The sequence below is a fragment of the Aedes albopictus genome, chromosome 2 (genome assembly GCF_035046485.1).
Source record: "Aedes albopictus strain Foshan chromosome 2, AalbF5, whole genome shotgun sequence".
Taxonomy (NCBI): domain Eukaryota; kingdom Metazoa; phylum Arthropoda; class Insecta; order Diptera; family Culicidae; genus Aedes; species Aedes albopictus.
Genome location: NC_085137.1, coordinates 494,607,650 through 494,622,837, shown reverse-complemented (window position 1 = coordinate 494,622,837; position 15,188 = coordinate 494,607,650). Strand labels below are relative to the sequence as shown.

Here is a 15,188-nt window from a genome sequence, read left to right as displayed (position 1 = left end):
AATACAATACATCTATCCGCCAGATTATAAATAATAATGACTGTGTTCCGTGAATGTGATAAAAGTTCTTACGTGAGCACCAACTCAAGAAATTTAAGTTTCTACAACTTTACTATGTAGGCGCAAACAAGATCGAAAGTCACTCGTGGGATCATTCCCGTACCGGTGAAACGTGAGTAGGTACGCGTGGTGCTGATGAGGATGATGAATGAAGATGTAGGGATGCATAAATAATAGGTTAATAAATATAAGTAAAACCAAGAATACATACGTTTCGCGTGGGCTGTTCGGTAACTATTGGTCGATCACCTGCGTTGGCACTACTACTGGCACCACCGTCCCTCTAAATAAGTTATCAACAGTTTCGAAGAGGATATGTGAAAGAAAAAAAGATGCAGAAAAAAAAAACAGTGATAGAGAAGTAGACCTAGAGATGTGGGAATATGCGGTGTTGCTCGGTGGTGTGTGTGGATTCCCGTTCGGTTGTGGTGTTCTCCTAAACTGGGCGTGCACAATACAGGGGAAGGTGATTGCGTTGGGTAATAACTGAAACGCAGGTGCTATAATTTCAAAACTAATTGCAATATTGTAGGGAAGGATATTGGGAGAAGGATTTGATGAGAAACGTGCCTGTGAGGAAAGCGAGTTTTACCAATTGAAGGTTCTTGGTGTAAATTTGGTCTCGAGCTTGCTATGAAATAATAAAACAAAAGATAATGCATTCAATGTTCGCATGTGGTATCTATGAGTTCTTTGTTATTATATTAGTAACAGTTATGAATTGATCCTGTGACTTATGTTCTCCATTATGGATATTAATTGAGTGTCATCAATGTTTCCATATAATAGTTATCTTTGATTGGTTTCAATGCGTATTTCAATTGAAATCTAGAAAGTTCATCCGTTCATACTGTTCTTACTGTATTGCTAGATATAAGTATTGTTTTATATATAATTGACAAATCCAGTTTCAAGTTATTATGACGCCCTTATTGTAAATTCAAGCACAGAGATCTGTGATTCTAGGGTCATAAAACTTAAAGCATCAAAATGTCTTGGAGGCCATACTTGAGGTTAATTTCAATGCATATCATCGGATCGGAACAATATGTGGAGGTTTTATGCAACTCTCAATGGTGCACGGCACAAGCTGCACGGCCAGTGTCCGTTATGTCTTCCTAGGAATTGTTGCAAGAGTTGTTTCCTCTGAGATTTCTTTCAGGGATTCCTCTAGATTTTCTTCGAAGAATTCCTTCAATGATTTCTTTTGGAACGCTCCCAAAGACTTGGACAATACATTATTTCAAGTATTCCCTATACAATCCTCCAAGGTTTCCTTTAGAATTTTCTTCAAGGATTTCTGCAAGAATCCTCACAGGAATTTCAGAACTTTTTTCAAGAATTCCTTTAGCAACTCCTTTAAGAATTCCTCTAGGTAAATTTTGGAACTCTTCCTGTAGGAATATCTTCACAAATCTCTCCAAGCTATTTATTCAAGGATACTTAAAGTATATCTCCCCGGATCCTTCGAATAATTTCCCCAAGTTGCCCAAGTTGCCATCAAATAAAATCTCTACAAGGATTCCCATAAATTTTTCAAAATAACAACACCGTCGGTTATAGTTTTGTTACTCTTTCCTGATCGTAGAGAAAACATAGATTAACAAGACCGATGACGGTCAAGGTGTTCCAACACTAGTTGAGTTTAAAGAGACGGTAAGGCTTCTGTGACGGACGAGATCGGAGATAAACGAGCCTAGCACTGAAAATCTCATTAATAAAGACAAAAAAAGGACGAGATCCCGTTCGAACTAGGCCAGTCTCTCTTCAACTTTGTGTTCTTTGAGTACATTCACAGTCACTGATTGAAGGACTTTCTTTGAACAAGGTATTATTGCCCAAGAAGTCGAAAAACTTTTCTAACCGGAACGGGAAGGAATCGAACTAGTTTTCTCGAGATTGGTAATACAAACCCTTCAGTGCGAGGCCAACTGGAGACTCGCCATCTGTTTATTGATTCCAAAGCGGCGTATCATTTATTAAAAGGAAACACGTTTTTAAAGAAAAAGACATGGTTTTCAAACGAAACAGATTAGTGTGATTCGATTGAAAGCTTGATGGGTCGACATCCAGTTGAACGTGGTTACCACTATGGGATAACTGACAGTTAGCGAAGTTTTGTTAGGTAGATATAAATTTGAAACAGTAAAAGAACGTGTGTATCTTGGAACTTCAGTAATATGCGACGGTTTTTGTTGAAAATTGGTAAAAATAGGTACTAAAAAGTAATGCACTCGATAACGGCACTAACACATGTGACACAAATGACCCTATGTTTCTTTTCCGAATACATGTTGGACAGTGGACTCACTTTTTCGTATCAAAATATTGAAAAAAAAACTCCAAGAACCATATAGATAACACATGCGAAGAAATCCAGAGCAATAATAGTTGGAAGACACAGAAATAAATATATAAACCGAACCCTGGCTGAACGCGCTCGTCTAGAAGTTAACCATCAATGTTAACTTCTTTTCCCGATCAGCCTAGATAGCTGTGTAGTGTCGGTAGCGGTTGTCTCAATTGGCTAAGAAAAACACTACGGACCACTTGTTCCGGGGGTAAAAGTCCACCAAACAGGGAACCCCAATCCAAGGTGTCAGGCGACCCGTGCTGATGGATGAATGGTTGAGGGGGTTTAAAATATGCTCGATCTTTAACGGAGCCCGTAACGTAGGTAGATCGCCCTTATGTGTTGCGTTACGGTTCAAGATCTACCAAACCGAACCCTAGTGACATCCGGTTTGTCAAGTTGGGGTAATGTGTTTTGGTAATAAGGATTCATGGTACAAAGTCCTTGTTACTTTTGACAGTTTCTAAAATTGCATTTATTCTGCCTTACTGATAGTTAAAGAATCGGAATTTGCCCACCCGAGACTACACTTGACGTTAGGAAAACAAACATGCTATACGTATCTAACTGCGTACTAACCTATCAAGGACTGTTAGTTCTGGTAATTCAAGGACTCACGTGCATTCTTATTGTAGAACACATTCTCTAATATGACAGAGTTTTGCAACTAGCCTAAAGTCCCGGGTTTTTCTTTGTTGTCCTGGGACTAAACTAGAAGCAAGACATGGATGGGGCTAGAGTTCCGATGCATGGATAAATATCAGTACCACCGTTTTGTTTTTCTCAGAATTAAAATAGATTGTGTTTGATTAGGGGCGCTCTTTCACTGGGATTTAAATCTCTATGATAACGGGACCTTTTTATCGCAATCTATTTCTTGCACCTCTGGGATAACAAAAGAGGAACTGTACAGAAATCGATGCTTCATTGCCTCTCAATGACAATGGAGTAGTACGACATGCACTAAATACTAAGGATACGGGTAATGCCACAAAAGATCTAAATACTGGTCGCAGTGGCTCACCCGAACAGAAAAAAAAAAACCGAACCCAGTGAACCTTGCAGACGCAGATTTCCAATACCGAGTAAATCCTTGGTATTTTCTAGATACAACATTGTTATCCTAAGCTTCATATAAAACAGAATAATATCTCTAGAAGTTATATAAATTAAGCAATACACAATATCTCAACAAGCAGCGCGATTATCAGACGGGCACCGGATAGAAACGAGCCAGTGTCGTAACTTTGATCAGTTCTGGCCCTTATCACAGGTATATTTCTTATCGCACACGCCCGCGGCATCGGAAACTAATCGAACCGGCGGCGGCGGCGCGGCGAGCGCGTAACAAATCAGTGTTGAAAAGCGTTAGATAGCACAAACTCCGAGCAGCGCGTTTCAGTGGAATTCAGTGCCTCAAATTTCAAAATCCCACACAACACACTATAAGTGAAACACACTCTATACACAACACTCCATCAAGCCTAGCATTAAGGGGGGGAACTCTTTGCTATCCCCCTGCACCGGGTCTACTCACGTGCAGGTGGTGGTAATCTCCGGACTGGTCCGCCGGGTGCGGTGGCTTGTACTTGCCGCAGCAGAAGTTACAGCAGCAACAGCAACAACAGCAGCAGTAGCAACCGGTGATGATACCGCAAATCAGGAAGATTGCCTAAAACGACGTTCAGAGGAAAATGGTCAGAAGATGTCTCCGGTAGTGTTGAGCAAGGGTAGCTTACCTTGCACGTCGGCGACGTGACCATGAAGTATGCGTTGACATTCTCCTCGCCAAACTGTTCGGCGATGTACAGCCCCAGGGAACCGTAGTTGTCGTAGATGTTCCGCTTGGTTAGATCACTGAGGATGGAATGTGCCCGGTTCACCTCTTTGAACTGAAATTTGAGGAAAAACAAGGATGATTCTTCTTCTGGAGTTCACTGAACGTGGTGGGACAAACCTTTTCCGCTGCATCTGGATTGTTGGGGTTCTTATCGGGGTGGTATTTGAGGGCAAGTTTCCGGTACGTTTTCTTGATGTCATCTGCTGTGGCTGTTTTTGGCAAACCTAGTGTCTGGTACAATGTGTCGCCGGCCGTGCTGGAAGGAAGGACGGAAACCGTTTTCAGTACATATTTATTTTGTTCAAGGATTACAAATTATAAGGGGGGGTGAAATGGGTATTCATTCATGTATGCACTAGGAAGTCGTATTTTTGGTACCACGGATATAGGTATCCTTTACGAGAACTATCTAGTCCGACCGGGAGTCTCTTCCGGTCCACTCAGTATAATTTTGTTGAATACCCGCGTATTTACCACTTCAGCTGTAGGTATAAATTCTTCACCCCCGCAGTACATCTGAGCCCATAGGTTTCTTTCTGAAAAAATCCCTTAAGATGTTTTAGAAGAAAGATAAAGAAATTCATATGGCTGTTATTAAAGGAATCGCTGAAGGTATTGCTCTGTATTGCTGAAAAAAAACTAGAAGAAATTCCTAAGAGGAATTCCTGAAGATTCTTTGGAGATATTTCTAAACAAATTCTTTCAAGAAGGTTTTAGATAGATCCCCGAAAAAATTCCTAGGAAATTCCAGAGAAAAACAATTTAGGGTTTTTCTTAGAGCAATTCCAAAACAAAAATAAAAATAAATCTGTTAAATGTCTAGATGATCTGTAAAAAAAGTCTTGACTAATGGTGAGGTCGCCATTCACCGCTCATTTAACGGCATTTTCGTAAAGTATATAACATTAAAAATCGACGTTTGCAAATATTGCACTTTAATTTACGTTAACAACTCAACAATTATGTTGTTATTATAGAAAAAATATAAAACGATTGTAATAGTAGTTTACGCAACAAGGTGCAGAATGAAGATTTTTACAGCACGAGTTGTACATTTATCCAACGAGGCTTGCCGAGTTGGATAATTACGACGAGTGCTGTAAAAATCGAGTTCTGCACCGAGTTGCGTACAACGTTTTTTGCAACTTCATAAATTACCACTTGAGGATAGTTTTTAACAAAACTGTTTCATCAGACTGCACACTGATGTTCATAGCCATGATTAAGGAAGTCTGATCATAGCAGGTTATACAGTACAGTTGTCACAATTTCTCAAACCTGCGTCCGGAAAGCATCAATAAGTTGATTAAAACTAAAAACAGTGCTGTAATGGTTCATTACGCAACGCAAATCAGTGCTGTAATGAACCATTACAGCACTGTTAATTTGGTGTGGGAAAGTAGGATTTTTCCTGGCAGATTTGCGTCAGGTAAAATGGCCTATTACGATGAGAAGTTGCAAAAAATATGTTTACAGTCGAAAGAATGAAAATTCAAATGTGTAATCTCTTGGCTCCTATTACCGCTCATGCATCCATTCACCGCTCATAATGGATCCATTCACCGCTCACTAGATTATTTTTTCATGGAATCACAGAAACTATTCATTTATAAAAACAAAAACACTTTTATTTACCAAAGTATTGATGATTCATGACGTTCAGTTCATCCTGTTTTGTCAAAATGGAATCTTTAACGGGTTTTACCTGTTTGATATTTTTTCCGCTGTTTGCCCTGAACAGTTCCCCAGTTGTCCTGCAGCGCAGTGTGAGAAATATTTTTTGAGAACGTGATTTCAGGTACACCCACATAAAAACATGGTGAAATGAAAGTTTTTAAATGTGGCAGCATGTTACAGTCACTTTTGTTACGATACTTTACTAACATCTGACCATTTTTGTATGATTGACCCAAAATGAGCGGTGAATGGCGACCTCACGGTAGCAAGTCTTTTGATTCACATCTGCAATTTGTAAAACTTTTTTTTATTGTATTCGCTGAAGACTTTCTCTCTTCCAAATATGAACCGTTCCTATCATTTACCAAATTCGATTGATTAAAAAGTTCGCCTTCACCAATAACCACACACATTATTATTTATTTACAAATCCTATTTACGATATTTTCCTGGAAAGTCTGCTCCACCATATACGAATCCATTTGTTGCACACTCAATGAACGAACCGAAGATACACCACACGGTAAAAACTCTGCACGCTCGATGTAAGGGAAAAATCCCTTAACTATTCAATGTCCTAATCAACATGATCAGAAATGCTTTTCCTTTGAGATCGCAATGCTGTCAGTGTTGATTTGAGGACCAAAACAAACCCACCGGAGAAATCAACTGAAAATCCCTTCGATTTGCACTACTGTAAAAAGCAATACGATCCAAAGTGAAAAGCTGCTGATTTGGTAATGACTGTTTTGGCCATGAAAGTAAATATAGATGAAAGGTGGTAGAAAGTGCTTCGCTTTGATTCACACCGTTCCAACAGACGTAAAGTAGTGTAGTGGTAAAACAGTTGATCGGGACTCTGAACGTCCTGGTATCGAATCTGGCTGCGGCTGAACATATTTTTTTTAATTCTAGTTTTGAAATCAAAACATTGTCAACAACGAATTGATGTGATGTTTCATTAAAATTGAAGAGGCATTGGATGGTCTTTGTCAAATGATATGTAATTGATAACAAACTGATTGAACAGTAGTGCAAATTTAAGTGCAAATCAGTTCATATCACAGTGCAGATTTTTTACCGTGCATGATTGTCAAACAAAAACGTTAGTCACTCCTCCCTCGTGGTAACTTATTGGACGTTGTCTTTACAAAACAGTTCTCACGATAAGAATAAGCTTTATGCCTGCCTATACTACATTCATACAAGCCATATACGAAAAGAGACGTCGAAGGGCAGTGTCCAAAGTCAGTGTGACTGTTCAAGATGATGTCACGTTTCTACTTATCACTCGCAGAGAGCAAGGTCTTCGGGGGTTCCATTGACGAAAGGACGAAAATCTGACTTGCTAATGTGTAGTGAAACAAAGCAAACCAAAATCAATGCACGAAGAAAGTAAAAAGACGACATAATTGCAATCAACAAGAGCCAATTAAAAATCAGTTCAACAATGTTGTTGAGATTAAAGGAAGTTCGGGGTGTGCATGCTTACACCTTGTAAGTGTAATCAATGGAAAGTTACCAATGTGATGAACATTGATTTTTGTGGGCTGGAATGGTACGTTGTGAAGTGGTTAAGAATTCAGTAACAAATTTTGAAAACGACGTAGGTATAATCAATTGATTTCATTGATTTATCTTTATTTGAGAGACTTTCAGTCCCGTATAATCAATGCTACACCATTGATTATATCGTGGGGTGCCCTAATTTCGCGCGGGCCCAAATTTCGTTAACTTCTCACATCTGAGAGCATTATTATCTAATTAACAGCGGAATCATCCAAAATTTGCTATAGCCTCAAAACTGCATTTGATCTCAATACAATTCACAAAAAAGAAATGAAAAATTTGATTTATGTCAAAGATTGAAAAATCAATTGCAAATGTATGTAAATAGCAGATGCCATATTCAGAGATACGAGAAAATCAACACTCACAGAAGTGAACAAGTTTTTCGATCTCTAGCAAAAGTAAATATTCCAATTTATGTTTAATTATTTCAATTCCATATGTTTTATTATAATACGCAATAAAGTTACTTTAAAATGTTGTTTTCTTATTTTGTTTCTACATTTATGTTGTTGGCGAAATTAGGAACTCACTATTTGTATGGGTCCCTAATTTCGTGTACTCTTTTTTATAATTTTGTTTTAGAGGTTCATGTGTACTTGCGGCCATCGCATGATTTGGTTAATAATAATAGTTTTCATAACTATTTTAATTGGTTTAAAATTAGGTAGGGACTGCTCATAAACTACATAGAAAGTGAAAAAAATGAACAAATTTAAAAAGGTGGGAATACTAAGTAAGCTCGGGATGATTTCATTTACCCAAACATTGGGAGCAATAGCTTACAGCCGCTTGTTTCATTCAAGAAAATTATTGCCGTAAGCCTTATTGCCAGAACACAACTTTGGAAGACGACACTTTACTATAGTACTAACTACTAACTACTATAGAACTAACCTAAAGAGAAATGTGCCTAATGGCACAAAATGTAAAAATCTACAATTAAATAAAAATAATTGATTCACATTACTGACCATCAGTAAAGTTAGTAAACATTTGATTCAAATAGTAAACACATGAACAAACAATATATTGTTTAATCAAGATGTCTATTAAATAGCAAAACAAACGTCAAAATAAAATAACTACAGAAAGATATTTGAAAATCTTAATGTAAACATCTGGGACGAACATGGGAAACAGCTAATATTCACTCATATTTCGTCACAGACATCGATTTTATCTACATATTATGATTTCATGGGTATTATACGAGTATGCTACGTTTTGAAAATTAACACATTTAGGCGAATTCTACGTCTTTTAGAGTGAGCGAAATTTGGAACCCGTGCACGAAATTTGACACTTTCGAACAAATTAAAACTAATGCTGTAACTATCCTGTATAATGTGAAGTTATCTAATTTATATGTTTCTTGGGAGCTACAGTGCCAGCACTAAATATTATTGAAGAAATTTATCTGATATACTTTATGGTAAAATTTCAGTCGTTTATCAAACTTCGAGAATTCTTAAGTGCACGAAATATGGGCACCTCGTTTTCAAAATTTGTTACTGAATTATGGTTCCCATGATGAGCAGTGAAACAATAAATCAATCAGTACACGATTTGGCACATATTTGGTTGACCTTAAGTTTAACATTGCAGAGATTCTACCAGAGCTAACATACATTTTTTGTCTACTGATAAAATTCTTTGCATACTGCAGCAACTGCGTTCTTAACGCATTTGCGAAAAACCATCCGTCATTTTACGTAAAATGATAATTTCCTTTACACTACACACACAACCTGATTTCAGAAAAATAGAAGGGACAAGGTGACCAATATGGCGATAATCTTTGATCAACTTTACTCTGCAATCTTAAGTAGTTTTGCGATGGATTCTAATGTTCTTAAATTACAGATACCTAAGTCTCAATCATTTTCATATAACAATAAAAAGAGAAAAGTTACATCAAAAGCTGAACATCAAGCCAGGGCCTACTCATAAGACAAAATAAAATCCTATGAATTATATCAAGTATTTTTTCCTGGAGGTTAGCTGGATTTTTTTTTTTCTGGGTTTCTCCAGTTCTGCCAAGTTTTCATCCAGATTTTTTTACGCTTCTTCCTCCATAAATAGTTAAAGAAGAAATTGCTTCCGAGATTTTGTCGGTGTTCTTTCGATCTCCTTTTGAGTTTCTCCCAGAAATTCTGCAGGAGTTTTTTTTTCATGCGATCTCTGCTGGAGTACCTGCCGTGATTTTTTCCAGAGCTTTTCCCGATATAGGGTGCCTCTGTACCAGTTATCGCACTACCTAAGGGAAACTATTCATACAAAAAAAAGAAGACCGACGAATGTCATCGATATGTCAAATGATTGATTAGTTTCCATACTTTACAAGAAAAACATAGAAACAGAGCCAAATCCACTTTTAGTATTTATTACGGCGTGTGCCAATGATAGGAACCCTGTACCAGTTATGTACACATTTTTTTAAATTTCGGTTCCACTTTTGCACTATTTGCATGCATTCCTTATGGGATTAGTCATATCTGGTACACTATGGCGAAATAGGGTGCATGAAAGTCGAAATTATAAGGAAAATTATTTATTTCTGTAATAATTTTAGCAAACTGCTAAGTTTTAATGATTGCAATCATCTTTTGTTCACATTTTTTTGTTGATTTGCATCGTTAAATGATGAAAATAAACTATGGCGAATTTGAGGTACTATAGCCATAACTGGTACAATGAGCCTACTTCCAGAGTTTCTTGTTGGATTCCTCCCGGAGATCTTTCCAAAACTTATTCAAACTTCCTTCTTACAGGCTTTCAGAGTTCCTCCTTGAATTTCCTCATTTTTTTCTTCTCGGTATTACTTCTAGAATTTTTTTTTTTCAAGATGTCCCTGTTCTTCTCAGGATGTTTTTTCCAAAGTTCCTCTCGAGATATCTCCAAAAAATCTTCGCGGAGTTTTCTGCAAGATTTCACTTGGATTACTTCCGATATTTCTCCAGGTATTTCTAACAAGGAACGTTTTAAGTTATCCCAGGAGACATTCCGAAAAAAAAAACTGCTGAAAAAATCCCTGTCAGAGCTCAGGAAACTACTATTACAAAAATCCTGGATTTTGGGATGATTTACGGTAGCGATTTCGAGAAGAGCTCTGGGAAAAATCCCGAGAAAATCTGAGAAAACAAGTAAATTTAGGTGAATAACAGCATGGAATACGGTAAACAACTACGACCGAAAGCCTGGAAAAAGCTCTGACATAAATCACGGGAAAAATTAAACTAGAATTATTGGCAATAGCTTTTGCAGAAATCCCAAGCACTACGGAAAAAAATGGAGAAAGAAAATAGCAGTCTCCTGTAGAAATTTTGGGAAAAATCGCGAGAAAATCTCCTGGTGAAGTCCCATGAGGGACACCGGAACGAATCGCGGAAAATTTTCAAAAGGAATTCTGAGAGAAACTGTAGGTCAAATTCTGCGACAATAGCTGCGATATATTCTGAGAAATACTCTTGGGGAGTTCTCGAGATAAATCCTAGAAGAAATCTACGAAAACTTCTTTGGGCAAAAAGCAGGAGGAACTCCGAGGAAAATCTCACGAGGGACTCTTGGAGCAATACCGAGAAACGCTCTGGGGGAATCTCTTCAATATCCCCGTGAAAAACTCTAGAACAAACCGGTCAGAATTCAGGAATCGTGAGAGATTCTTAAGGCGAAACTGGACGCATTTTCTCACTTTTTTAGTTTTTTTTTTTATTAATTAACGAAGCAATATTTTCAAAATCGGTTTTCATACACAGTTAGAGGAAGGATCGAGCTATTTTTCGAGGATTTTTTTCAGGTGTAAAACTTTGACCATTTTTTTAAAAACCATATTCTTTTGAAATTGTACTCAAAAATTGTTTCCTCAAAACTGAAAAACATTTTTCACCTGAAAAAAAATCAGAGGAGATACCTTGATCCTTCCTCTAACTGTGTACGAAAACCGATTTTGAAAATATTGCTTCGTTATTTAATAAAAAATCGAAAACCTAATACCTAGTGAGGAAATACTTCCAGTTTCGACTTAAGGACAAGGTATTTGGAGTACATTGCCCAAAATTTCTAGAGCACCGTATTTTAGAACCATTAAACGGATTTGGATTAAAATGCACCACGCTGTTGACAACCACTGAACAATTAGTGTGATGCATTTTCATCCAAATCCGTTCAACGGTTCTTAAAAATGGTGCTCTAGAAATTTTGAGCTATGTACTCCAAATACCTTGTCCTTAAGAAAGGAATTATTTGAATCTTGGAAAGAATCTGGAAGAATCTCCAGGAGGAAATCAAAAAAAAAATACCATGAAAATGGCATGGAAAAATATGGAAGAAATCCTCGAAGATATTTATAAAGAAGTTCCACAAAGAAACCCTGACGGAATTTCTGGAGAAATCCTTGTAGCGGTATTTTTAAATTGATTTTATCTACCAGATTCATCCGTGTCCACATGTTATTTGCAAGCATCTTTCGAAATTTTCGGCTTGTCAAAAACATCTGTTAGATCTAGGAGCCCACCTCTTATTCTTCTTACTCTTTGAATAATCCTCGAGGTTATTCTCTAGTTTTCCCAATCCCAAAAGAGCCGAGAAAAACCGTCAATACTCGCAAAAGTTGTGCCGTCTTGTCAGTGCATATGCCGACTTTCTGTGAAATATTCCGACTTTATTGGGTTGTGAAAACGTGCATAGTGCTGCCTATAGACACTATAGATTCCATAGACTCGCGGAGACATGGTTGACAATTTGAAATGGTACCGAATGTTGCTTTCTATTCATTTTGGTGTGGTGTGCATGAACGTTTTCTTTTTTCGCGGAAATGTTGACATGGTTTGCTAATCAATACAATGATCATATTATACGTGGTTTAGTTGTTATAGGTACATAACACGAACGATATGATCGACATTTGTTGGATCATGTCACGAACATCGAACGAATATTAGGTTCTCAAAGAACTTTATCTCATTCGATGAATGGATTTATGCTCAACTATATTTCTCTTGAACTCCTTTATTTATTAATGTCAACGACTTTACGAAGATAAGATTGCATAACTCATTCAGTTAAAATTTACATCAAGAAACTTTTTCGGAGTTTCTTGAAGCATCCTTTCAATAACTCTTTTAGATATTCCAATAGAAACAACTCAGGATTTCTTTGATACATGTGCTAAAAGCTGCGCTTTCTTTTTTGAACCATAAATAAATATATACTCTAGTTGGGTCTTCAGTTAGACTAGTGGATAAGGCTTTGGATCGCCAACCCGAAGACGGCACATTCGATTCCCGTTCTGGTCAGCTTTAAATTTTCTGAACTTCCTGGGCATAGTGTATCATTGTGCTTGCCACACAATACATAAATAAATTCATGCAATGACAAGCAAAGAAAGCCATTCAATTAGTAACTGTGGAAGTGCTCATAGAACACTACGTAGAAGAGAAACAAGCCAAGTTCTAATTTCTTAGGATCTACCTTAAATAACTTTTTGAAACCCGCCAAAAATAAGTTGTTCTTTCTAACATTACGTCCCAATTGGGATAGACTTTTTTTTTCTCAGATATTGACTGAGAGCTTTCTTTACCATGTAAATGTAAGTTTCTTTTTCTGAGGGACATACTTGACATCTGATGGGATTTTACTACTAGGTAATCTTCAGAGGTTTCTCCAGAAGTTGCTTTGAAAATACTTGAAGAACCCCTTCCTTATGCAATTCCTTAGGATTCCGCTTGGTTACCTTTTTACGAATTCTAGTAAAAACGTATGGTTGTGGGCATAGGTAATAGTGGAATTCATTTATGTAATTTCATTGGTTTCTTCTATGTAAACTCTTAGAACTCCTTCAGAAGTACTTTGAGGATTCCTCAAATGATACATTCTGAGTTTACTCCACGAATGTTTCTGGTATTGGTAATATTGTGCCCAGTGATCTCTTTTAAGATCAGGTGCCTCGAACGCCCTTTGATGTATTTTGAGATCGAAAACTTTTACGATTACCGTGGAGAAACGAGGCATGTTAGAAGTCTTTTTTCTTTAGCAAAGTTGTTGAGTAGATCAGGAACTACAAGCTTGGTTTTGTAATACGCTATGTACGGTACTAGTGTCATCAGAAATCTCACGCTCCGATATTCATCCTATTCGAAAACAAGCGATTACGGCACCGATTAATTCCGTTCTTTTGGTTTCATGCGTGCTTACTTTTAACAAAAATACAAAATTAAGAAATAAAATAAACAGGGCTTCAATTCTTTGTTTTAGGTTGGATGAAAATGAGAGCCACATGCTTTATATGGGAACCAATACCATACATAGCTTTCTCGGGTTGAGTGCGACGTTATGGGCAAAAGTATTCAGGGCACCAAGAGTTATCCGATAATGAACTGGTCAATTTTTAATTTATCTGCTAGAAAGCGCAATCCAATGATGAACTAGATGTAACTAAGTTCACTCATTAGGTGGCGCGAATCAATTTTGAAAATTCTAAACTTCTGTATCTCGAGAATCAGACTACATAAAACAAAATTATTCTTGAGCAAAGTTTATTAGGACATCGAAGGCTTTCCGATGATGATCTGCTTGGTGCTAATGAGTAGTACAAATTCTGAACATGATCAGGACAAGGCCTTGTCCAAGATATCTTTCTGAGAATTTTCCAGATCGCGAGGATATGTTTTTGGGAATCCTCCAAGCAGTTTCTTCTGAAAAGTTTCTTCATATCTGCGAAACGACCAAACTGGGGCAAATTCTGTTTCTCTACTTCAGCATGGTCTGACTGAATACCCGCATGTTTACCGCTTTGACCATATGGGCTCTGATTTAATAATGTAACGGATTTCTTTCTAGGATCTTATATGAGTCCCTTCTGCTATCTTACAAGTTTTTGGAGAAATCCTTAGATCAAATTCCTAGATTAATGTCCAGAAAGAATTTTTGCAGGAATTCCAGTTTAAATTCCTCGAAGAATCCGTTAATTCCCAGAAGAAATCCATACAAAATAAAACCCCAGAAGAAATTCCTCCTGAAGGAATGCCCAGATTGCAACGATAACGTTCGCACGTTCGGGCACGTTCGGTGTAGTACTAGATTTGTAGTAATGAGCTGAATTTTAGTATGGTGAGAAGGTCAGTTCTCCGTTTCTGCAGTGAAATGGTACAAAAAGCGTGGGTATTATGATTCCTTGCCTAATTTGATGCTGTTTGAGCAAAACTTTGGATAACTATGTTGTTTATGTTGCAAGAAATAAAGAAAACAACAACACTGTTGCCCAAAGTTTTGCTTAAACAGCATAAAATTAGGCAATGAATCATAATACCCACGCTTTTTGCACCATTTCATTGCAGAAACGGAGAATTAACCTTCTCACCATACTAAAATTCAGCTCATTACTACAAATCTAGTACTTCACCGATCTGTCCTATAGGGAAGTGGAACCATCTCGGCAAGGGGTCCTATTTTGGGCGCACTTTTCTACTATAACTCAGCCAATTCTGAATCAATAGGACGCAATCAGTGAAGTACTAGATTGAAAGTAGTGAGCTGGATTTTTGTATGGTGAGATGATCAGTTCTCCATTTCTGCGATGAAATGGTGCAAACAGCGTGGGTTATATGGTTTCTTGCCTAATTTGATGCTGTTTGAGCAAAACTTTGGGTAACTGTGTTGTTGAAGTTGCAAGAAATAAACAATACAACA

At 37.4% G+C, this 15,188-nt stretch overlaps 1 protein-coding gene across 4 annotated transcripts in view; it reads right to left on the bottom strand.

The window, feature by feature from the left end:
* The window catches only part of LOC109423369 (dnaJ homolog subfamily C member 5 homolog), a 35,256-nt gene that overhangs the window by 17,929 nt on the left and 2,139 nt on the right, over positions 1-15,188 (bottom strand). For 3 of the 4 annotated variants that reach the window (XM_062854278.1, XM_062854276.1, XM_062854275.1), the window contains exons 2-5: positions 4,371-4,509; positions 4,153-4,305; positions 3,951-4,085; positions 272-343 (exon numbers count right to left, since the gene is read on the bottom strand). In XM_062854278.1, coding sequence (XP_062710262.1) covers positions 272-343; positions 3,951-4,085; positions 4,153-4,305; positions 4,371-4,509 — 499 coding nt within the window. The remainder of the gene's footprint in view (positions 1-271; positions 344-3,950; positions 4,086-4,152; positions 4,306-4,370; positions 4,510-15,188) is intronic. The other variant, XM_062854277.1, reaches the window with a different exon arrangement.